At 34.7% G+C, this 27,319-nt stretch overlaps 1 protein-coding gene across 3 annotated transcripts in view; it reads left to right on the plus strand.

Annotated features, from left to right (window-relative positions):
- Window positions 1-27,319, plus strand: part of LOC115209348 (threonine synthase-like 1) — a 78,352-nt gene that overhangs the window by 7,842 nt on the left and 43,191 nt on the right. Inside the window, exon 2 of one of the 3 annotated variants that reach the window (XM_036501258.1) lies at window positions 12,926-13,065. In XM_036501258.1, coding sequence (XP_036357151.1) covers window positions 12,979-13,065 — 87 coding nt within the window. In that variant the 5' untranslated portion in view covers window positions 12,926-12,978. Of the gene's footprint in view, window positions 1-12,723; window positions 13,066-27,319 lie in introns of those variants that run through there. The other 2 variants (XM_036501259.1, XM_029777717.2) reach the window with 2 other exon arrangements.

Consider the following 27,319-nt stretch of genomic DNA (forward strand, 5'->3'; position numbering starts at 1 on the left):
TTCTCTCCTCTTTCTAACAAGTCAAAAAGCCACGTATAGGATTTCTTCTTGGCTCAAATAGCCAAGCTGAGATGGATTAGCAAAATCGTTAGAGTGTTGGAAAACTTGCTTAACAATATTTTATTTATGTCACTTTACTTTCTGAGTTCAAATCTCACCAACATCAGCTTTTTTTTTTTATCCTTCCAAAGTCGATAAAATAAATTACAAGACAAGTTCTGAGTTGATTTAACATTCCTATAATGCATTCTAGAAGTGAATGGGATTATAATACAAGACAAAATGAGATAGTTTGAAAACAAGTTATTTCAACTGTGACAGTTGTTATAACGTTAGGCGTAAATTGTATGTTGCTAATAATTGCAGTGAAAAAAGATAAGGGTTTGACATACCTATGTAGTTTAGAAGTTCACTTCACAGCTACGTATTCAATCCAACAGTATGGCACCTTAAGCAAGTGTTTTCCATTGGTAAACCAGTAACTTTTGAAATGAAATTTCGTATGTGGAGACTAAGCAAAAGGCTATGTTATCTCTCTCTATATAAACGGCAGTTTGTCTGTGCGTGTTTCTGTGTGTCTGTTTGCTTGTACCCTCACCCTGACCACGGCTTTCAACCGATTCTGATGAAACTTGACACACACATAGCCCAATGTCATAATTCAAAACTAACGCAGCGAAAATTTTGAAAAGTTCCCCCAGTTCTGAAAAAATCGATAAATTCGACATGGGGTCGAGAATTAGAAACCCAAACCACAGACCGTCTAGGGGACGCAACTCCACCTTTTTTAACTTTCAAAAAAAATTTACCATCATTTTTTTTCCATTTTTTGCTATTTTTTCGCTATAACTCTCTAAAAATGCTTTATAGTTATTTCCCTTACAAACCTGAGCAACGCCGGGCGATACTGCTAGTCTTCAATAAGAACAACATAAAAATTACTTCGGACACGACATAATATTTATACTATGTGGACCGTATTTGATGCAGCGAAAAGATTTCTTTAAAATGTTGCAGTTTCACACAGGGAACAGTTATCTAACAAAATATTGTTGAAATTAAGGCTCAGATCAATCCGCTTCAAACAGGCCTATATGATGAAAACATTCCAGCTATAACCACCCCATCTTTTCCCCAGGAACAGAGCAGCTAGGAGTACACCTAATTTGTCTTCCTTTCTTAAGATGGCAAGATATGATATGAAGAAGATTTGCTTATTATTTATAACACGTCGAGTAACAGTTAAGAGTTTCTCTCCTCTTTCTAACAAGTCAAAAAGCCACGTATAGGATTTCTTCTTGGCTCAAATAGCCAAGCTGAGATGGATTAGCAAAATCGTTAGAGTGTTGGAAAACTTGCTTAACAATATTTTATTTATGTCACTTTACTTTCTGAGTTCAAATCTCACCAACATCAGCTTTTTTTTTTTATCCTTCCAAAGTCGATAAAATAAATTACAAGACAAGTTCTGAGTTGATTTAACATTCCTATAATGCATTCTAGAAGTGAATGGGATTATAATACAAGACAAAATGAGATAGTTTGAAAACAAGTTATTTCAACTGTGACAGTTGTTATAACGTTAGGCGTAAATTGTATGTTGCTAATAATTGCAGTGAAAAAAGATAAGGGTTTGACATACCTATGTAGTTTAGAAGTTCACTTCACAGCTACGTATTCAATCCAACAGTATGGCACCTTAAGCAAGTGTTTTCCATTGGTAAACCAGTAACTTTTGAAATGAAATTTCGTATGTGGAGACTAAGCAAAAGGCTATGTTATCTCTCTCTATATAAACGGCAGTTTGTCTGTGCGTGTTTCTGTGTGTCTGTTTGCTTGTACCCTCACCCTGACCACGGCTTTCAACCGATTCTGATGAAACTTGACACACACATAGCCCAATGTCATAATTCAAAACTAACGCAGCGAAAATTTTGAAAAGTTCACCCAGTTCTGAAAAATATCGCTAAATTCGACATGGGGTCGAGAATCAGAAACACAAACCACAAACTGTCTAGGGGACGCAACTCCACCTTTTTTAACTCTCAAAAAAATTTACCCTAATTTTTTTCCATTTTGTTGCTATTTTTTGGCTATAACTCTCTACAAATGCTTTATAGTTATTTCCCTTACAAACCTGAGCAACGCCGGGCGATACTGCTAGTATGTATATATGTGGATATCTTTAAACATCATTAAAGAGCCTATAAAGCAATGCTTTTGAACAAAAATACCTTGTGGTATTTACTCTGCTCAAGTATATATATGTATATACATATATATATACACACATACATATATGTATATATATATATACATATACATAAATAGTACACACACACACACACACATATATATATACCCAGTAATTCCTGGGAAAGTGGGGCTATTCCCTTGGTTCCATTCTCATAATTGTTTTGCTAATCCAATAACAATACAAAGTATGTAGCCCTTGGTTTTTGTGCATTTACAGAGAATACCGAACAGTCTTACATAGGATCTTGTTTTTAAGAAATCCTAATAAGTTATGAATATCCAAATCATAAAGTCAGTTACGTAATAACATGAAATTAGTTACACGATAGTAAGAATTCAAATAAAGTAGCCCCGAAAAGGGCTTTAATACATTCCCAGAGTATATAGAACTTAGGAGGAATGTATACCAAAATCGTGAAGCATGTTACATAATAAAAGGCTAATCGGATATGAGATAATATAACAATTCAAAGTAAATAACTCTGAAAGAATATAACCCTTAGGAGCACTAGTGTTGAAATAGATTTACAATAAATGTAGAAACAGACTGACATTTATTATTACAGTAGACATACAAATAAATTTGCATATAGATTTTAAAATAAAATAACATGTAAATTATCAATACATTTGCAACATTTACAAATATTACAGTTAAATAGTAAATATCTGATGATTTGGTGAATCTTATTAAGTTTGCTGGGCTTCTTGATAAACAACATTTTTGGTCTTTCCTTGTGGGGCATAAATAAACAGATGATTAGGATTGCCGACTCTTGAGCATTCTACATAAAGTTGGCCATGGGAGAAAACTGGTTTCACAAGGTTCAGACTTACCACATCCAAGGACTGCCCCTAGGCCTTGTTAATGCTCATTGCAAAGCTCAGTTTCAACAGGAATTCCAGGCGCTTGTACTGGAAGGCATATCCGAGGGAGTGAGTGGAATTCTAGGAATGAATACAGGCTACCCACTTACTATAGCAGTCAAAAGTGTTGTCTCCAAAACTGTTGGCATCATCTTTATTATAAGTCATGTGCCATTGCAAAATTTTGGTGGATCAAGGTTTCAAAGCAGCATAATTGGTGTTCCAATCTTGAGGTGGAAGTTGTGAGGTGGGAGGCTAAGTGGTGTTAGACTATTCAAGAATTCAACTGGATAATTCACAGCTTCATAGTTGTTGAGTATAGTGTCAATGGAATTGTTGATATGATGCTCACCTGGCATCTGTTCCAGAAGTTTGATGTTCAAATCATCAACTACCATATTCTTTGGAGCTAAAATGGCATGGATTTTCAGCCAGTTATGGTCTGTAAACTGATTCCTCAGGTTCAGAAACACCTTATTCATTAGTTCCTTTAAATCAGATACCATATGTCCAAAAGGCAAGTTTACCCGGCCATCCTTCTCACCAACTGAAGTGCCATTACCAACATCCAACAGTTGCTTTGAAAAGATTCTGTCTGCATCATCACTGCAGTCTCACTATTTTTTCAACCTTGTTGTTCCAAGCACTGATGCCATACCAAAGACAAATGAACTTCCATTGCAGGTACTTACACAAAAGGTACAGTGCAGTGGCAGGGTGGATCCAACTCTTGGGCTGTAGTTTGGTGACCCCTGGTATATGTGTATATATATATATATATATATATATATATATATATATAATAACTGCCTGTGTATATAAACAAACTTACATTTGTTTTTTAGAGGCATCAAATGTGTATCATACAATATACATTTGATGCTTCTATAAAACAAATGTACACTTTTTTACATACACACGTGGTCATTACATTTCTAAAAGCTATCTATTTAGTACTTAAAACCAGCATAGATTGTTGTCAGTAGGCAGTTTAGCTTAATGATAAAGCATTCAGCTAGTGTCTTGGAGGATGTGGGTTCAATTCCCATGGCTGTTTTTCTGCCTTGTAAGGGTATTAATACCCAATTTTTCTGCTGTTTTAATAGTTTTACTGTGTTTGAAATATCACTTTCTTGTCAGTATCATATGATAAATATATATATATATATATATATATATATATATATATATATATATATATAATAAATATTAGGGAATAAATCCAAACTTACAGGGAAAAATCAGATTTAGGATTGAATCCAATTTTATAGTAAAATATTATATTATATTAAATTAGAGATAAAACCACTATTAGGCGAATCATACAATGAAAAACTTAAGCCAATACATAAGATTATTTAATTTATATTATTTAAATATATAACAAAATTATTAAAAAAATATAATTAATATAACACTACGATCGTTTCATGGCTGTTAATTTCTTTAAATTTTCGAGTTACAGTCATTCATCAGGTGGTTTAAATATTTAACTTGGCGAGGTTTAATCAATCGCAGCTTCGATTCCCAGACCGGGCGTTGTGAGTGTTTATTGAGCGAAAACACCTAAAAGCTCCACGAGGCTCTGGCAGGGGGTGGTGATCCCTGCTGTACTCTTTCACCACTCTTTCTTCTGTTGGCCTGCTCGCTTAGCCAGCGGGGTGGCGTCATTCGAAGGCTAAAAACAATGCGAACGCATTGTGACCAGTGATGTGTAACAACATCTGATGGTCTGGTCGGTCACGTGATCACGTGATATATATATATATATATATGGGTGTGTTAATATGGAGTTCACTTTGCTTTGTACATTCAAACAAACATACACATTCGATATATCCTTAAAAATGTTTTAGCCCGAAGGCCGCGGCCATGCTGGGGCACCACCGCTGTATATATATATATATATATATATATGTATATTATTCATATTATAATAACTTGCAGAACACCTCCACATACCAGACATTCATTTTTTTTTTTTGCTGGTTTATTTAATTTACTACTAAAATATAATGTAGGTATCAGGACATCAAGATACCTGCTTTCACTGATTTCTAGTATAGGTACAAGGTATTCACTTTAGGGGTTGGGTACAACCAATTTAATCAATCCTAGTACATGATTCATACTTTATTTAATTTGCCCTTTCAAAATGTTATTTATCTCACCCCCATCCCCACTGGAAAATTGCTTTAAATAAATAATTGAATTTTAGCGAGACTGAACATTATTTTACAATGGCGTTCTGTAGATCTTATTTAACATGGATATACAATAGAAAGCCGGAAAACTGGTAGTCATCTCAAGAAAATATCTTGTGTACTTTTTAGCACTTCACATCCATATGAGGTTCTCTCTCAAGATGAATACAGCAGTTTTCTGGCTTTCTACAATATATCCACATTAAGTAATATATATGGAATGCTATTTTGAACTAATACTGCTACCATCGCTAATAACCATTATTTTACATTATATGTCATTTATTTTCAGTGGTCATTCATTAATATATTATTTATAGCAGAGAACAATTTTTTTCTGTCACAGATGATATTCATATTCTGACATGCTAGCTACGATGACATGTACATGATTAATATTGGTTTGGATTAATATAGAAAAGTGTGATATAGTAATTTCCTCTAACAAGACTCTTTCTAAGGGTATTAACAAAATCCAAAAACAGCAAGCAATAATGACAACTCTAACAAGATCAATACTGATGACAATTTTTTGACAATGTAGCAATGTAGATTGGGGTAGATGTGATCTTAAAGCCAATTAATGAAAGCAGAAACATATTGTAGTCATATTACAGCCTCTTCCTTTTCTACTCAGATAGCAAGACCAAGGTTGATCAATATATATTAACAGAGATAATGCTGTGGAATATAATCATCATCATCCCCATTGTTTTAATGTCCATTTTATCAGGCTCATATGAGTCAGGTGAAATTCATTGACACAAATTTACTACTGCCAGCTACTCCTCTTGTCACCAATACTCACTTGTTTTCAAGTCAGGGAAATATATATAACTGGCACTGGTATAATAAAGAGTTAAAAAGCATAGATAGTAGTAAAATCATTGTTGTCTTCCACATATACTGGCTTGTCCTTTCAGGTGTCGGTGCTACTTAAAAAGCACCTGTGCCAGTGCTGCATAAATGCGCCCATGCCGGTGCCGCATAAATGCACCCATGTCAGTGACATGTAAAAAGCACCCAGCACACTCTGCTAAGTAGTTGGCATTAAGAAGGGCATCCAGCCATAGACCCCATGCCACAACAGATAGCTCCCTGCTAGCCAGCTCCATGTCAAACCGTCCAACCCATGCCAGCATGGAGAGTGGATGTTAAATGATGATGATGGTGGTGGTGGTGGTGGTGATGATGGTGATGATGATGATGATGATGATGGTGGTGGTGGTGGTGGTGGTGATGATGAGGGTGATGATGCTGATGGTGGTGGTGATGATGATGAGTGCTTTCAATATAAAAGTAAAAGGCAAAAGCAAAACACAGCACATACAGAGATGCAAACTGAGATGCACTCAGCCGTACAGGTTGTTCATCTGGAGTCAAATGGAAAACTCCACAGATCCCAGATTAACATTTTCGTAAAAAGAAAGTGCTTTCTTTCAGCTATAATCTCTTGCCTACACTTGGATGCTAACTGTGGGCTCATTCAACCTGGCCATGTTTTTAATTCTTATTACTTAGTAAATTTATTGGATATGTGAATGACTGGGTGGTTAAGAAACATGCTTTCCAACCCTGTAGTCTCAGGTTCAATCCCACTGTGCAGTACTTTGAACAAGTGTTTTCTACTATGGCACTGAGCTGACCAAATCTTTGTGAGCAAATTTGGTAGACAGAAACTGAAAGAAGCTTGTTTGTTTGTCTTGACATCACATAATGGTTATAAATGAGTAGCACTGTTATACAAGCAATGGTTTTTGTTTCCAGCCTTCTGGGAAAAACATGTCTGATCATGAGAAATTTTACAGTTAAAGGTTGGTGATAGGAAGAGCATCCAGCCATAAAAAATCTGCCTCAGCAAATTCTGTCTGACCCATGCAAGCATGGTAAGGTGGATGCTAAATAATGATGATGGTGGTGGTGGTGGTGGTGGTGATGATGAGGATGATGTAGCACCTCTGTGAAAAGAAAAAGATGTCTCTGTCCTGAATCCTTTCAGTCTTGTCCAGTTCATAGCCTCTTTTGTCATAGTCACCAAACAGAGGAAAATTACACTTTCCAGCCAAATTAATGGCAACAAGATAATTGGATGGATTTAAGATGAATTTAACTGATAGCAGAATCCATCTTATATGCAACAACATAATTCCATGAGTCAGTAATGTCTGGACACTAAACAAGTGCATACAAGAGGAGAGGTTTTCTTGCTCTGCTCACATCTCAGAAATTGGCTTGCTTGGTGATGAAGAACTGATATAGCCATTGATTAACTCTAACAGTAATTTTAGCACACATAGTAGTAGTAGTAGTAGTAGTAGTAGTTGCTGTAGTAGTAGTAGTAGTAGTAGTAGTAGTAGTAGTAGTAGCAGCAGCAGCAGCAGTATAAATTACTGAAAGATAAGATTAGCACAGAAAACACAAATTTAGTGTCTTGCACTCAGCAGTAAAAAGTTAATTTAGATATAATTGTGCAGTGAAGAATAGAAAAATAATATTAATCAATGTCTAAAGTTATTTTATTTCAACAAGTATAGGAGACAACTCTAAGCATATTTTGGTCTTATCATAACTTCATCAGCAAAGCATAAGCTTCTCCATATTTTGCTAAAGAGTACAAATCTTCACACTAAATCTATCATCACTACTTCAAGGCCATGCTTTACTAAGTAATGATTGAAACAGGTTTGCAGATATCATTTGCCTTAACAATTAAAACATTAATCAATTACTAATATTGTATTATTTCTAATTAGCTTGTCAATGCTCCTTACATTAAATATATTAATACCAACATGACTAGTAGTAGTAGATTTGAGGACACATGCTAATTTCTGTCTTCTTCTTCTTCTTCTTCTTCTTCTTCTTTTTCTTCTTCTTCTTCTTCTTCTTCTTCTTCTTCTTCTTCTTCAAGAACAATAATCTTCACACTATCTCTATGTCATCGTTTGTAGTAACAACATTTTTTTGTTTACAATAAAAATAAATATCTTATCAAAATCTCCAATAGATTTCAGTATTCTTTATCATAACAAGTGGTGACCTTAATGTTGAAGAACATTTTGCATTTTTATATTTGAACATCATTGATGAGAACTTCCAACACCAAGATCTCTTTTGAACCATATCTGACATCATTAATGTTTACTGCAGCTATCATATCAACAAATCCCCATATTTTGGTCTTATGACCCAACAGTATGATTCATTTACCCAGAGGCATAGTTTTTGTCCTGGCATATTATGTTGGACAGCACCCACACAATTTATGTGATTGGTACCCTTTCACCAGAGATCCAGGGTTTGATTATATCTCCAAACAGCATATATATAAAATACAGGATGTGTTCTGTCTGTGTGTTTCTCATGTCGTTAAAACTCGAGATCCACCAAACCAATTTTAATGAAATTTTACACATGCGTTACATAGGGTCCATGGAGTGTCATGGGCCAAAAACATTTTCAACTTCTTGCCTAATGCAGGCCCAGGGGCAAATAAATGGCAATTTTTAAGCATTTTCGCAGTGTCATGGCCTATAACTTGAAGAGTATTCAGTTACTTTCCTCCAAATTTGCAACAAACATTAATCAGGCTCCCCAAATTGCTGTTGACTAAAAAAATTTCCGACACCAACTATGCCCCCACTCCCCCCAAAATACAGATTAATCAGATTTGAGTATACTGCACTGGGTTTTATCTTTGTTTTAGGCCATTTTCCAACGATAAAATATTCTCACTACTTATGCATTATAAGTAGTGTATAATATTTCATGAAAACGTTTTTGTTCAATTTGGCAGAGGAAATGAGAAGAACATTAAAATTTTTGTCAGTACCCTGTTGATGCTTCATGTTACCATCCCACATACCACCGGGCCATGTGCGTGTGTGTGTGGCTGGGTAAAGGCACAACAAACCCATTCACCCATTCTCCAAAAGTGCCCGGTTAATGTTTCACGTTTCCAATCCTGCGCAACGCAGCATAGCCCAGCAGCATGTCTGCTTTCTATGTCATTTATGCCTGAACTATATAATGCAAAATGTTCATACAAAAAAACAAACTGCTGCTGTGACTCACAGCCATTTGAGTTTGACTGTGGTGACCACTTCCAAATGCTACATTCACTACCAGCAATTAGTCCTACACCCTGTTTCCTCCCCCATTTAGTCGGACAAGTAAGTACAGGGTGTCCCAGAATTATTGATGATTTGAGTGAAATCAGATGCATTTTTTTTTAAAACTCACTTTTATGTATGTTTATCATGTTTAATCTGTGTTAAAAGTGTATTTTGTTTATAATATTATTTTCATTCCTGTTGTCCACGACAGCTTTTTTTCTATTTGGCAGTAATCAATTTCTTTACCTCCATCCTTATGATGGAGCAATCATTTAGCTGAGCTTAAAGAACACATTCAGTTAGTGCAGGAGCTAACTCCTGAAATGCTTCAAAATGTGTTTCACAATGCTAAGGAGAGGTTTGAAGTATGCAGGGAAAGAGACATGCTGAAAATTTTCAATACAAGTTTGATGTAAGATTTATGAATTTATTTGTTTTGGTAATAAACATAAAATCCTATCAGTTTTTTTTTAATTTTGCTCAATTTCATTAAAACAGATAGTTAATTCTGGAACACCCTGTATGGTGTAGCATTGTTAGTTGTTGCGTTGCTTGAGTAAGTATTAAAATCAAAGGTCTTCTTGTTGTAAACATCCCATTTTTTGTTAAGCATATTGTATCAAGGAGTATCATCATCATCATCATCATTTAACGTCCATTGTCCATGCTAGCACGGGTTGGATGGTTTGATTGAGGTCTGAAAAGCCAGCGGCTGCAATCTGATCTGACAATGTCTCTACAGTTGGATGCCCAGTGTGTAGTAGGTGCTTTTATGTGCTACCAGCACAGGAGCCAGTCAGGCAGCTCTGACACTGATCATGTTCGGATAGTGCTTTTTATGTGCCACCAGCACAGGACCCAGTCAGGGGGTACTGGTATTGACCACATTCAGATGGTGCATTTTATATGCTACCAGCATAGAAGCCAGTCAGGGGCACTGGCCACAGCTTCCATTTTGATTTTACTTGACTCAACAGGTCTTCTCAAGCATATCATATCACCCGACGTATCAAGGATACTTAGAAGTGGGCCGGATATGCAACACTGGCATCGGCCATGGCTGCGATCTCACTTCAGTTCTATGCTGACCAAAGCCTTGTGTATTATTTGTAATTACCATTACTGTATTGATATATAAAATATCTCATACAACTCATTTATTATTGTCATATAATAAACAAACAGAAGTTCGTGTATGAAATTGATCTTTTTTCTATTTCAATTATTTCATGTTTTTTTCTTATAAAATACACACATACAGAAGGAGTAAATCTACATATATAATAACACTTTGAATGTAGCTCCCAAGAAAGAGTAAAAGTAATTACCCGATCAACGACGGGTATAACTGCTAATTCCAAATAAAACTCTCAAATGAGAATTGATTAGAAACATTTCCAAGTCGCAGCAGCACCTGCACCAGCTACTCATCACAGAGGAATTGGGCAACAAAAAGCCTTCTCAACTTCTCCAACACACGAAGCAGCAACCATATTGGTTTCTGTTCCTTGGAGCATGTTGGTCTTGTACTTCCCTGACTCAGATACTCGCAACTCATCCGTCTCTTCCTCTCCTGTCACGCTTTGTTGCATCCTACTCCTCTGGCCCAGCTCTAACTCCTATGCCAACATTTTTTTCTTCCCAGTACATCAACCCTCTAGAATCTGCTTCTTTCTGATATCTTTCCTGTAGGTATTAAGCTGCTATGTTTTAAATGGATCCTTAACATCATCAGCCAGGGGAGCCTGTAAAGATCATGGGCCCTGCCTCCTCCTCGAAACACAAGAAATAAAATACAATTCTATAAATTTTTTGAGAAAGGCTAAGGTATAGTTAAAAGGTGGGGTGACTTTACCAACTACGGTTCGCGGGACTTTCTGAATTGAACATCAAAACGAAAAATTACCTTGAACATTTTTAGTAGTGTGACCCGATTGATAACGATCCAAGTCTCATGTGGCCCACTTCTCAAAAAAGTTTACCCATGTCCAGTTTAAAATTATAGTGATTTCCAATGTTAACTATTTGCCTTGAAACCGTATCATTTCAGGTAAGCTTTCACATTGAAAATGATAACAACTTTCAATGCTACCTTCAATCAAAATATAACATTGATGGGCGGAGGTAAAGAATACGTACACCACCCGTTTTCGGAGTAACAAAAACCTAACCCTAACCTTAAACCCTAGTCATAACCCTAAACACCGGGACAACGCATTCTTTACTTTCGCCGCATTGATGAACACGTACATTAAATTCAGTTGTTCTGAATTCTCTTCGTAACATTGATGCCGTTTATGAATATGTTAGCGATTTATGTTCACTCTCTATTCACCTCTCAGTTACTCTGCCCAGATGTAAGGTCTGTGAAAGAGTAGAGAGAGAGTGAGAGAGAGAGAGAGAGAGAGAGAGAGAGAGAGAAAGAGAGAGAGGCTCACAGTACAATTGTTAACTGGTGTGGTAGGTAAGTGGTCTACAAGTTTAGTCGCTACATCACAACATCATTAATGGGATACTTCAGGCGGCGAGCTGGCAGAAACGTTAGCACGTCAGGCGAAATGCTTAGCGGTATTTCGTCTGCCGTTACGTTGTGAGTCCAAATTTCGCTGAGGTCGACTTTGTCTTTCATCCTTTCGGGGTCGATAAATTAAGTACCAGTTACGCACTGGGGTCGATGTAATCGACTTAATCCCTTTGTTTGTCCACTCTATGTTTAGCCCCTTGTGGGTAGTAAAGAAATAGGTAATTCGTCTGCCGCTACGTTCTGAGTTCAAATTCCGCCGAGGTCAACTTTGCCTTTCATCCTTTCGGGGTCGATTAAATAAGTACCAGTTACGCACTAAGGTCGATATAATCGACTTAATCCGTTTGTTTGTCCCCGCTGTGTGTAGCCCCTTGTGGGCAGTAAAGAAATAGGATACTTCAGAGCTCATGAGAAGGGTAGGTACAGAGAGGTCATCGTACTCGGGCCGGAGAATTTCCTTGGATCTCTGTAAATGTTTATATGTATGAAAGGCTAGCATTTGCAGAAAGAAAAGGGCGCCCGAGAAAACCTTTGTAACCAATGTTAAAAAAAAAAAAGAAGAATCCTTTCAGAGACCTTGGATACAAACTTAGTAACTCTCCAGGCAACCACTAGCCCATACGAAATAGCGCTTCCTCTACGTGGCTGTTGCTATATGACTATTCAATAGCTATATTATAGCAAAAACAAAAGAAAAACTTTGTTGTTTATTAGCTTCTTAACGAAATCTTCTTTTTTTTTAATGTGGTAATTTAGTCTTGAAAATTTGTTTCAACTTCTCGCACTCTTTCCTCTGCATCTTTCTCTGTGTTTCGTTTTTCTTTTCTTTCTGTGTAATGTGTGTGCGTGCGTGGTGGGGGTGAGTTGCTTTCATTCGTTCCAGCTCAGTGCGTGAAAGCCATGTGCCTGCTTGTCAACTAACGGTCTGGATGATTCAAGTAGTGGAAACCATCAGATAGGCTGAAACCATCAGATATTGATTGTACTCTTCGAGTGCTTTGGCCACACAACCATGATTCGACTGAAACCCTTGAACAAGTTATTAACTTGGAGCTTTATACGGGATGGGACCAACAAGCGAAGGTTTTACACTAAACAGGTACTCTAACGTTATTTTGTTAAATTGGTTCTAAATAATCTTCTATTTAAGACAGACGATAATTTTATCTATTTATTTTAATTGCGGTTGATTTGCCTTCATTAATTGGTTTGTTTTTATTTAGATTCATTAATTATGTGGTTTCTATATAATGTTGTTTTAGATAAACACAAGGTTTTAATTGCCTTTTCAACTTTACGCATTTCTATTTCCTCAAACGACAGACAGTTGAATATTTGCCTTTTCATCTAACTTTTGTTATTTTATCATTTCATTCTCTACAACTAGGAAATACAACTATTTAACTTTTTAAATTTTGTATTCCAACAACACCAGTTTTTCGTTTTTACTAGTTAAAAAAACTTCAAGCTCTTATCCAAATAACTTACAAATTAAGGCTGATCCAATACACGTAAGCAACAACAAAAATGCATTAAAAACATTGTGTGCCCCATATTGTTGTTGCCTTTCAGCCCTGAAGTCAACCGTGACTGAACAGACATTAAAATCATCGAAGTGATACTCCTGTCATTTTCAAGACAATAAGATATGATTTGAGAGATATTTTGTAACTATTTCTAGCAGATCGAGCGATCGCGTAGATGTTCCGTTGTTTAGTCCTAGGTTAACATTGATCAAGCGAACCTATAACCAAAGGTACTCTAACAATGGCCCTCCCCTATTTTTTTCAAGCATTGTGTATCCCAGTCAGTATTATCCAACTTGTCCTTTTTGATAGTGTGTGATTTAGGGATATTTGGCTGCTATTTTTAGCAAGTCAAGCGTACGCATACAGGCTCTCGTTAGTTAGTGTGGATTTTCTGGAACCTTCAATTCTATTTTTAAAAGCCTGCGATGCACTATTGCTAAACCACTGTTCTGCCGTTTTAAATATAGGGCACACTGGAAAATCTTTCCCAAGGGATATTATGCCAGAAAAAAAAACCCTGATGGTCATAGCATAGGCTCGAGCTGGTGTTATACAACAGCAATAACAAACAACAGCACCATAGAATTAGTCCATAGTGCATCGTTTCCCTAACTGGATTCCGCAGAACCTTAGTTTCGCGGAAGTTCGCTAGGGGGTTCAATGAGTGGTCACTAGAGTTCTGCGAAAAATAACGATAAATTGGTTTCGTTTATTTATTTGCTGAGTTTGTGAGAAAAGGAAGTGTCAGGTTAATTATATGTAAATGTGTGCTTTTTGTCAATCTTTATTTATATCCAACTTGACGTGGATGTTTTGTTAAACTAGATTGTAAATTGCTTCTTGGTATTAATACTGCTTCCGTCGCAAATAATTATTTTGTGTGTGTGATTTAAGCGCAACTTAGCTGTTGTTTTTAGCGCATTTCGCGACCACCTGATGCCTTCCTCGTTTTTTTTGTCACTCTGACATGTATTGATGCTTCTCGATATTTTTCTCCCCATAAACATATTAAATGGAATGATGTACCCAGGGGTGGTCCATAACTAGGATTGAAGCACAAAAAAAAAAAAAAAATTCGGACTGTCCCTATTTTAAACTGATTAAAATAAAAAAAGAAATCGCAAAAGAGTGGAACTTTTAGGATTTATGGGAAGAGAATCAACAATTTAGAACAAAATAATTTTTTTCATAATCGTATGAATTCGCGTCTATTGAACTCAAATTCGCAAAAAATTTCTGAAAATACCAAAAGATAAAAAAAAAGGGCGTTTAAACCTGAATTTCGCCCGTTTTTTTTTTGTTAGTAATTTTTGTGTTCAATTTTCAATTCATAATTTCATTATATAAATACAAAATATTCCTAAAAGTATAGAAATCTTGGCATTCATAGATAGTATTAAGAGGAACATGACTTCTTAATAAGGAATTCGAGGGGAATTTGGTGAAGATGAAATTTTTCAAAATTTTAGCAGTTTCTAAAAGTCTTATGATTTACTAAATTTTTTTTAATGAAATTGAACTTTATAAAGGAGACTAATAAAGATACATAATGACTATGTAAGCTTCCCTGAGATATCTTTTACTTGTTTCAGTTATGAGACTGTGGCCATGCTGGGACATTACCTTGAAGAATTTTTAGTTGAATTAATCGACCACAGTACTTTGCCAAACCACTAAGTTATAGGGATGTAAACACACTAACACCAGTTGTCAAGCAATGAAGAGGGACAAATACAGACACACAGATCATCATCATCATTTAACGTCCATTGCCCATGCTGGCATGGATTAGACAGTTTGACCAGGACAGGTAATCTGAGGAGCTGCACCAAACTCCAGTCTGATTTGGCATGATTTCTACAGCTAGATGCCCTTCCTAATGCCAACCACTCCAAGAGTGTAATGGGTGCTTTTATGTGCCACTGGTCTGGGTGCCAGTTGTATGACACCAGTATCTTCCACAACTATGATTTCACTTGGCTTCATGGGTCTTCTTCTCAAACACAACATGTTGCCAAAGGTCTCAATCATTTGTCATTGCTCCTGTGTGGCCCAACACTCAAAAGGTGCTTTTTACATGTCAGCAAGATAAGTGCCAGTTGCATGACACTGGCATTAGCTACATTGTGTCTCTGTGAGGCCCATTGCTTGAAAAGTGCTTTTCATGTGCCACTGGCATGGGTGCCAGTTATGTGACACCAGCATCAGCCACACCTACGATTTCACTTGGCTTGATGGGTCTTCTCAAGCACAGCATATCACCAAAGGTCTTGGTCACTTGTCATCACCTCCATGAGGCCCAGCGTTTGAAGATCATGGCTTTGCTACCTCATCTTGTGTCTTCCTGGGTCTACCGCTTCCACAGGTTCCCTTCACTGTTAGAGATCAGCACTTCTTTATACAGCTGTCCTTGTCATAAAAACATACATATGTGATGGGCTTCTTTCAGATTCCATCTACTAGATCTACTCATAAGGCTTTGGTCAACTCAATGCTATATTAGAAGACACTTGCTCTAGGTGCCATGCAGTGGGACTGAACCTCAAGCCACGTGGTTTAGAAGCAAGCTTCTCACCACACAGCCATGCCTGCAAAAAGGTTGAAAAATGCTGTAGTATCAGTCGAATCTTGTGAGGGAACCTCTGCTTGCTCTATCAATGTTTACTCATTTATTTGTTTCAGTCATTGGACTGCAGTCATACTGGAGCATCACCTTGAAGGTTTTAATTGACCTATTCTATTGGTGTCCTTTTGCCAAACCACTAGAATGTGGAGATATAGACAAACCAATACCTGTTATCAAGCAGTGTGGAGAGAAACAAAGACCTGCATGTATGCATACATACATGTGCACACGTGCACATACACATATTTATATATCTTTTATGATGGTCTTCTACACAGTTTTCACCTACAAAATTCACTTGCAAGTCATGGGTCAGTCTGGGGCCTTAATAAAAGACATTTGGCCAAGGTGCTGTGCAGTGGGACTGAACCTGAAACCACATGGTAGCAGCAGACAAATCTCCCTTAAATTGCTCTTTACAAACTTTTCAAGAAGAACACATCAGATAATAGAGTTCTGGAAAGGCAATGTTTAAGAAAATGACAGGATGGTCTTGTTGTGAATGCCTTTGACCATACAGTTTGCTCAGTCAGAACTAACCTGGGGTTAAATAACTGCTCCCTACCATTGTCATGAAAGTGAATCATCATCATCATCCTATTTCTATTTTTTTTCCATGTTAAAATGGGATGGACAGGATATTTTGAACCAGTATTTTTCTGCCGACTACTTTCACTGATACCAATGCTTTTAATCACTCCTTATAACGTGTAGCTACAGGGTGTATCTATTCTAAATATCGAAATACATATACTGTATTTGATGACATAAAAGACACATAGACATATCAAATGCATCTCAATTTCAACAGAACATTTTCAGGAAAGAATTGTTTTTTAGTGCATTAAAGCATGTAATATTAGCCCAACATAAGACAGTGGAGCTGCCATAACTGTTAGCATTCTGGGCAAAATGTGCAGCAACAGTTCGTCCATCTTTATGTTGTGAGTTTAAATTCCACTGAGGTTGACTTCAATTTTCATCCTTTTGATGTTGATAAAATAAATACCAGTTGGGTACTGGGGTTGATGTAATCAACTTATCTCTCCCCTCGATTTGCTAGCCTTATGCCAAACTTTGAAACAAATATTAACCCAACTTTGCATATAGGACCTGGGGTAATTTTTTTGAGGCATTTCCTTTTTTTGGGAAAAAAATACATCAAATATAATATTGTCAAACTAATATTTCAATTGAGTAATGAGGTTGTTAAAATGAATGTATAAAGTATTATCGTCAAGTTAATCAACTGTACCAATTTTTCAACAGCTTTATGCCTGTGCTAGAAATCACTTTTTTCTCGCACAAAGCAACAATAATATTTCCAAGTTTAGTTTAACCTACCACTCATATTTTATTTAATATTTTTAGATTTTCTAGTTTTTGTTTCCATTTGTAACTTAGTAAGCATTAGTTTTAAAATGCAATATTATATTACTTAATTAATATGTTTATGAAAACTAATATTATGTTAGCTGTACTAAATTGATAAAATGCCAGTAAAAGTGAAGTTGAAATTTATACTTTATAAGTATTAAGCAGCAGAGCAATTTCTGAAAAGTAATTTTTATCGAAGCAGCAACTTGAACATCATACAGAATAGGCATAGGCATGGTTGTCGGTTGTGTATTAAGAAGTTTGCTGCCTAACAACTAAGTTCTAGGTTTATTCCCACTGTATCGCACCTTAGGCAAGTGACTTATACTAAAGCCACAGACTGACCAAAGCCTTGTAAGTGGAAGTGAATGAGTGGAAACTAAAAACTGCTCATTGTGTGTGTGTGTGTGTATATATAGATAGATAGTGAAGGCGCATGGCTCAGTGGTTAGAGCATTGAGCTTACGAAAGTGAGGTTGTGAGCTCGAATCCCGGACCAGGCTGCGTGTTGTGTTCTTGAGCAAGACACTTTATTTCACATTGCTCCAGTTCACTCAGCTGTAGAAATGAGTTGCAATGTCACAGGTGCCAAGCTGTATCTGCTGTTGCCTTTCCCTTGGATGACACTGGTGGCGTGGAGAGGGGAGGCCGGTATGCATGGGCAACTGCTGGTCTTCCATAAACAACCTTGCCCGGACTTGTGCCTGGGAGGGTAACTTTCTAGGCGCAATCCCATGGTCAGTGTCGTGACCGAAGGGGTCTCAGAATATATATATATATATTTAAATAAATGTATGTATCTGTGTGTGTGTATGTGTACATATATATATATATATATATATATATATAGCTGGTCTTATACCTTCACTCAGGTACCCACAATCCACTTGTCTTTCCACCTCTCATTACTTTTGCAGCATTCAACAATCTCTTTCCCAACACTAACCTTTTCCCACCCCTTCTTCCTCTGGGTATTGCTCCTCTGAAATCCCTTTCCTGCAGATGTTATATTGCTACAGTTTATACAGAACCTTAATGGCATTAATTTCTCTATTCTCTGAGAGCTTGCAAGGTCATGAGTTCTTCTCTTTCCTCCAAACTTAACTAGAGAAAAAATTACATATTCTTTTACTCTTTTCAGTCATTTGACTGTGGCCATGCTGGAGCACCACCTTCAATCAAACAAATTGACTCCTGGACTTATTCTTTGTAAGCCTAGTACTTATTCTATTGGTCTCTTTTGCCAAACCACTTAGTTACAGGGATGTAAACACTCCAACATCAGTTGTCAGGCAATGGTTGAGGGACATAAGCACACAAATACATACACATTCAGTTTCCGTCTACCAAATCCACTGACAAAGCTTTGGTTGGCCTGAGGCTATAGCAGACTATTTGTGTGTTATCTTTCAGCTTTTGTCAATAGAGAATTCAGATGGTAAAGGTTGACTAAAGCAACTAAACTGCATTGATAAAAATAGCCATCAGTTCATTATTGTTACCAGTATATACTCCAATTAAATTGAGTGGATGATTGCCACATTTTGAAAAAAAATATTTTTGTAATTTTTTCAATTTTCTCTTGTTGGACACCACTTCAATGAGCTATAATTGCAGCATTGTCACAGCAAGAGAGCAACAGACTTCTATAAAGGCCTGTTGCCAAACTTTGGTGCCTGGAGAAGTGGCATGCTTCAGAATATTCTAGATAGGCACTAATTTGTATTGCAGGAAGATTTTCGTAAACTGCATTTTTGGAATCTGAGGGTGCAACATTGAATAGTGAGGGGGCAGTGCAGCCCAGTGTCCCCTCCTTTAACAACTGGCATGCTTCTATTGCACATCTTTTACAAATTGCTCCAAAATTATTTCCCTGTGTTTTTAGCATACTTGCATTTTAATAGGATTAATCCAAGAAAATACATTTTTAAAAATAAAAATTGTTTTCTCTCTTCAATGTTAATATCAATATATAAAAGTTGTTTCTGCTATTTGTTTTCAATTTGCTTGGTCTTAGTATAACCAAAGATGAGGCTAAAATACTAAAGTTTATGAATATTATGTAATTATTTCTGGCAGTTGAATACATTCATTCTGCAACAAGCAAAAATAAACATGATATTCTTTCAGGGTTCATTTTCATCACATTACTGAGATGTGGTTTCATGACAGGATCAAAGATTGCCAACAGTTTTAATAACACCTGCAAAACTTTAAAATTGTTTTCCTCTTTCTGACTTTGGAATTCCTTGTAACTCTGCAATGCAAGGTTTACATGTGCTGAAATACTTACTTATGCAATGAAGAACATCTCGCTATTTTTGTTTTTCTGATGCAATTTAAGCTTGATATACTCTATCTGCCTTTCTGATGCTTTCTAAAGAGCAAATCTATTTTCTTGTTCCAATGGAGACTGATTGGTACTTCATGAAAATAATAAATAATACAATTGAAAATGTGCATTTGATTCCAAAGAAAACACAATCCATGTGTACCAAACTTCTCTACATTCATTTCCCAATATTTTTTTAAGCCTCATTTTTATAACTCATTAAATTGTCTTGTAAAAGTATGTTTATCATAACTGAACATAAAAAAAAACAGACTGACATATAAATAAATAGATAGATAGATAAATTTTTCACACCCCATGGCAAGTTTACTGTACATTTTTTATTGATTTTCCTATGTGTGTATGTTTGTGTCTCTTTGTCTTGACATTGCATAGTAGTTGTGAATGAGTGTTGCTGTCATACAAGCATTATCATTCATTTCCAATATTTTGCTTAAACATATCTGGCCAAGGTGAAATATTACTTTGCTTGGAAACAGGTGAAGATTAGTGACAGGAAAGGCATCTGGCCATAGAATATCTACCTCAATAAACTGTCTGACCCATATCATGCATGTAAAAGTAAACATTGAAATGCTGATGATGATGATGGTGGTGGTAATTAATGCCCTTTACAATTTGCAAAATATTTCTAACTTTATATGCATGTTTCTGTCAGCAGAGCATCTGATAAAATTCAATTTATAAAAATTTTATCAAACTACTATTATGATGCCAAATCATTCACATTCACACTGTTGATAGACAGTGTTGTTTTTTTCCTCTTTTACGATAATCAAAGTTTTAATATTCAATATCTTCCTCCTTGACACACTGGCAAGTGAGTCCATGCTGATTTCTGATAATGTTAAAACTGATAAAAGATGAAGTTAAAAAAAAAATCCCATTATGAAATCATTTAAGTTTTTAGATTTTGCTTTTTGCATTGTTCCCTCTTTTTTCTTTTTTTCTTCTTGCATTGTGCTCTACTCAGCTTCTAATTAGGTTACCTAGGAACAGAAGCTATCAACTGCTACAAAAGAGTTTTTCAAGCATTTAAAGGAATATATTATTGTTTAATTTTGCTGCTAACTGACTGCTCTTGTGTGTCAGTTATATACAAAGTCTTCTTTCTCCATCCTGTTTGAGATTTCACTACATGCTCTGTGCACTCGTAGTTTATTAAAATTGTTGTTAGGTTTACTTTAAGGCATTACTCAGTCCAAGGTCAAATTTTTTTTAAAAAGAAAACTCACAGTACACACACATGCGCACACACACACAAATGGTATAATGGAATAAAACATGAGCAGGCAGTCACAAGACATCAAATCAATTTATAACATATATAACATATTGAAGAGAGATGTGTCTGTCTGTCTGTCTGTCTGTCTGTCTGTCTGTATGTATGTATGTATGTATATAAATATATATATATGTATGTATATATACCATTTAGCCCAAGGCCAGCTAATTTGTAACATATAGATTTATATATATATGCATATATAGATATACATTTATAAATGTACATTTATATATATATATATATGCATACATACATATGTATGCACATATATATACACACACACACACATATATATATATATATATGTTTGTGTGTGTGGATATATGCATATATATATATATATACAAGTTTAGGTATTGATGTGTGTGTATGTGTACATATATATTTATGTTCTTTCACAGTGTTTTTATTTTTAGACTATATATATATATATATATATATATATATATATATATGTATGTATATAAATTAGAGAAGAACCATCATGTAGCAATTCAACAATGATATAATTAAATCATACCATATAAAAAAAATTAAATAAACGATAAAACATTTACCTAGAACTAAATAAAGTACAAAATAATAAATAAATAGTATATAATTAGTAAATAGACTACATGTGTTTTGTGGCTATATTTTCAAACTGATAACAGTAAAATCAATTCAATTTAAATATAGTCACTCATCAGGTCCAAGATAAAAACAATAAAATAATTAAATATACGTATATTATCTTATAAGAAAATATAAATATATATAAATACCTAATTTTTCAATTAAAAAATCGAACAAAATTCAATAATATATCTTAAAATAAAAACACGAAATATCTTAACAAATATATTCTGTTAACTAAATCTTTAAACTTAATACATATGACTTATTGTTTATAATAAATTTGTCTCATTAAAAACGTGGTATAAATAAAACTAGAATAAATAGATATAAATATTTATTTTATCTATAAAAATATATTTTAGCTTATAGAAGAAAAAAATAACAAACTATAGTATATCATTACTGGAAAATTCAAATACAAGTAATTAAAGCAAAATATTTAAAACAAAATATATATATATATATTTAAATAAAATACATAATATACATTATGTGAAGCTAAAATACTATAATTTAATCTATATACATTAAATCATTTATTTATTTATTTATTTAATAAACATCTAAGTTAAATCTTATTCTAATTAAGTAGTATATACTAAAAAACCTCATGCTAACTTATATACATAATACTACTACAAACTATGACTACAAGAATTAAAAATAGAAAAATGGTTCAAATATATACACACAAATTAGTTAAACTTACCATATAATTAATTTATATATAAATTTAATATTATACTCTCTTATAGAATTAACCAAAATATCAATTAATATTAAAAGTATTTACTTAAATTCAATACTACATAACAAATAAAATTCCTACCCATTAAATAAGATTTTGTCTTACAAAACTATTTCACAATGTAAATTATATGTAATACGTTAATTCACAGAATAATAATTAAAATAATAATGAAATAAATATACGTATCGTAACTAATATTTATTAAATAACAATATAGAAATTAATATTTTTACAATAATAATCAAACAAAATTCAATTCAATTGAATTGATTGTGTCTCTGAGTTCATTTAGCTCTTACTCTGCTAATAGCACTATAATAGCTCTAATCAATAGTCATGTTGAGTGATACATTCTTCACCTGCAAAAGATTTAATATTGGTTTCAAATTTTGGCACAAGGCCAGCAAAATTAGGGAGGGGTAAGTTGATTACATCAACTCCAGTACTCAGTTGGTACTTATTTTATCGACCCTGAAAGGATGAAAGGTGACCTCAGCAGAATTTGAACACAGAACATTAAGATGGACAAAATGCCACTAAGCAATTTGCCTAGCATGCTAACAATTCTGCCAGCTCACCACCTTAATAATAATAATAATAAATAATAATAATAATAATAATAATAATAATAGGACCAGCAATTTTGGAGGAAGAGGTAACTCCTATACTCAACTGGTACTTATTTTGTCAACTCTGAAAGGATGAAAGGCAAAGTCAACCTTGACAGAATTTGAACTCAGAATGTAAAGATGGACAAAATGCTGCTAAGCGTTTTTTTCAGTGTGTTAACAACTCTGCCAGCTCACTGCCTTAGCAAAAGATTAACAACTACCTGTCTATAACTTTTCATACTGTGTATGACATCTATTGGGCTTGTGTATTTCAGTGATTTGTAGGTGATCAGATGGCCAGCAAATCTCCTGTTTTAAAGGGTTTGGTTATTTACATCACAGAACTCTAAGAGCTTCGTTCCTTCTTTCTTTGTACTATAGCCATAGCTTCAATGTATACTGGAGCAATCATAATGTTGCATGTCCATTAAAATCTCCAGCTGAAATAATAAGGTAATTGCCATTCGTTATTGAAGTAACCTTCAAAAGAACTTCATAAAACGGTCCTTTTGCTCATTGCTCGATCCTAATTGAGGTGTATATGCAGAGATAATTTCATAATTATGATAATATTCATATCAAGGTATAAAGCCAAAGTACTATCTAATATAACTGCATAACTGCCAATAACATAACACCCTATCTGCTAAATTGTAAGTACTTAACAACGATAAGTATATAGAGCTAAACCATTATATGAAAATGGTATTAACAAACCATGTCAATCTTGTATGAAACCAGATACTTGGCATATCCACCCCATCCAAAACTTAATTTAAAAAGAATGCTACATTGCTATCTCATTACATTTGAAATCTGAAGAAAATTACTTGATTATCCAACAAGCTGCTTGAAATTTCTACTTTTAATGTCAACAGATGAAATAGATTTTTTTGGCTGGTCAGAAGTGTTTTCATAAAGAGAAACCTTGGCATTTGAACCAGCCATATCCAGCCGAAATATTCCACCTGTTTTATGTTCAAACTGGCCAGATTCAGCCTCTCACACTTTCCCTACAATGTCATTCTAAAAATAACAAACAAAAAAAATTTTATGAGCTCTCATAAAGCAATGAAAAGTTACGCTCAGTGTGACTGCATTATCAGTGACAAATAGAAATGTATGGTTTGATGGGACTTGTAACATAAACAAGGTATATTATATTAGAGTGAAAAAACTATGATACATGGAGTTCTCTACTGCACAATAAATCAATGTGTTACATTGTATTAGCTATAGAATTACTAATATTTACATTTAGGTCAATTGATTGAGTGCTATATTGGCTACTAGTTGAAACGTCTACATTAAACGTGATATTGACTACTTTTATCAAAAGTGAGAACAAGGAAATAGAAGGTTAACTCAATTGACACAGCATTCAAATATATTATGTATTTTGACTATGTTCAGTAACCATCCAGAATCACAGTGCTCCCATAGAACATCCGTGTAGGTATGAGACAAATACATCACTAAGATGATAAAGAGTCTCTCAGAAATTTTTTTTGTGCTTGATGACCAAGAATACACATCAGGAAAAATTAAACAGCTAAAATTGCATAAAGTTATTAATCATGCATGGCTGTTTTACCATAAAGTTTCATTGTGACAACAACATTGAAAACAGCAACAGATAGTCTTGATTTAGTGACTGCTGTGTTACCTTTCAGTTTGAAGGATAAATTTCTTGCAATACAGGAATATGAAATGGTAACAAAATATTTCAGGTAAAAATGTTTAAGACAAAGGTAGTACATTCTGGCATAACAACAACAGAGATTCCATGGTGTTAATGTTGAAGACATGATGCACATCATTAGAAGCTGTCCTAAAATGTCATCACATCATTCATGGATGGCAGGGAAATATGTCCTGTGTATCATGTGATACACAGAACAGGCAAAAGGTTGAAGCTATGTTTACAGACAGAAACTCCTCAGGTACAAATATTTGAACTGGACTTGAAGCACCACTAATGTTTAGTTAATAACCAATTTAATTTCTGCTGAACTATATAACAACAGTGAATGATTAAATTTATAGGAGAAACCCAGATAAGACATTTAGAAAATCTTAATCCAAGGGATGAGACAGGTAAGAGGACAGTTCAGTTGGTTGCATGCTAGAAATGGTCAAATATTTTGTTGATAAGGAATCAGATCATTGATTTTCTTGACAGTGGAATACGTTGTACCATGTTTCTGAAGATGGAAATAGACATTTGTAGAGAGATAGAGTGAAGAATTTGGTGAGAATAATGAAGGGACATTGCCAGCATTTGTGGCCTTGTTGGTTTGAAGTGATTAGAAGTGATTTTTTCTATGTTGTATATATGTAAATGTGGTAGTAGACCTAGCAAGGCAGAGTGGGATAGATTAAGAGGAGAATAACATTTGTGGAATTAGATGTAAAGAAAACAACTTACAAAAGAAAGTTCTTTGTACTGCTTACAGAAGAAAGTTCTTTGAGAAGTCAGAAGAATGTGTAACATTGGTTGATTAAATTCAGGTTTTTAGTATTTGAATTATTTCATCATCATCATCATCATTTAATGTCCGTTTTCCATGCTGGCATGAGATGGACAGTTTGACTGAAAACTGGTAAGTATGGCAGCTGCATCATCTTCCAATTGGATTTGGTATGATTTCTATGACTGGATACCCTTGCTAATGCAGAATTGTTAGCACTCTGGGCAAAATCCTTAGCAACATTTCGTCCATCTTTACATTCTGAATTAAAATTCTTCTGAGGTCAGCTTTGCCTTTCATCCTTTTGGGGGTCAATAAACCAAGTACTAGTTTAGTACTGGGGTTGATGCAATCGACTTACTCCTTCCCTCAAACTTGAAGTCAATATTTTTTTATTGTTTAACCCTGGTCACCTTATCTCTAACTGAGCAAATGTATGATCAAACGACATTCCAGCCATGACCATTATTTTATTTCTTCCAAATACAGTATATTTAGGATCATAATATCCACTGTGTGACCTTTTAAAGATGGTAGGCTGTGATTTGAGGGCAATTTTGTTGTTGTTTCCTGCATATATTTACATGTTCTAAAAAAATATAATTAGATAGGTAAAGAATTCAGAATAGTTTAATAAGTAATGAGGTAATTTAATTAGCACAAAGAGCTCTCTCCCACCCCCACCCCTTTTTTGCTTTTTCAAGTATGCAATTTATGAACATAGAAATATTATATTAAGCAATTGCAGGGAGGTATTTGTTTATCAACTTCATATTTATTGATGCTGTATATGGCATAGTTAAAGAGTAATTATCATTGCTTGCTAGTTTAGTGTAATGTATGAACCAAACAAACAGTAAAGTATTTACAACACGAGTAGGTAATATCATATTTGTGGCAGTGAAGATTATCATGCTAAATCTATTTGGTTATACTAAGTAAACCCCATAAAGTCTTAACATTATTTCATGTTATGTCTGTTTTGATGGAGTGAGCATACTCAGTCTGGATGCTGCAACAGTCATTAAATATGTGCAATGTTTCTAATTACTATATGTAATTATTAGGTGTTTAGCTGTATATTAAATAATATATTCTCAGAAGATTTCCTCATGCAATGCTGTATTCCGTACTCACTATTATAAACATCATGGAGTCACCCCTGCCCCACTCTCTCTGTAGTTAAATCTATTTTGCTAATATGGCTAAATATATTTTCTTTCTCTCTATCTATCCTAACTATCTATTTATCTATCTGCGTGTCTGTCTTTTTTTACTTCCTTTCTTTTATGTCCGTTTTTTTTCCATGCTTGCATAGATTGGATGAATATTTCAGGCATTGTTTTATAGTCAGATGCCCTTCCTGATGCTATTCTTCACCTGTTTTTCCAAAAATCACTTATTCCACATGGCATCAGAGGCATAAAGCATCTGAGACAATTTGATAGGAGAAACTGACAACAACTTTTACACTTTTGTTCAAGTGATTGCAGATGTAAACAGACAGATACATATTCAAGCATGCACATGCATGTGTGCACACACACACACACACAAACACATACACATCATCATCATCATCATCGTTGTCATCATTTAACATCCACTTACCATACTAGCACGGGTTGGATGGTTTGAATGAAAACTGCTAAGACAGGGAGCTGCACTAGATTTCGATCTGATTTGGCATGGCTTCTATATATATATATATATATATATATATATATAG

Source organism: Octopus sinensis, linkage group LG3, assembly GCF_006345805.1.
Source record: "Octopus sinensis linkage group LG3, ASM634580v1, whole genome shotgun sequence".
Classification (NCBI taxonomy): Eukaryota; Metazoa; Mollusca; class Cephalopoda; order Octopoda; family Octopodidae; genus Octopus; species Octopus sinensis.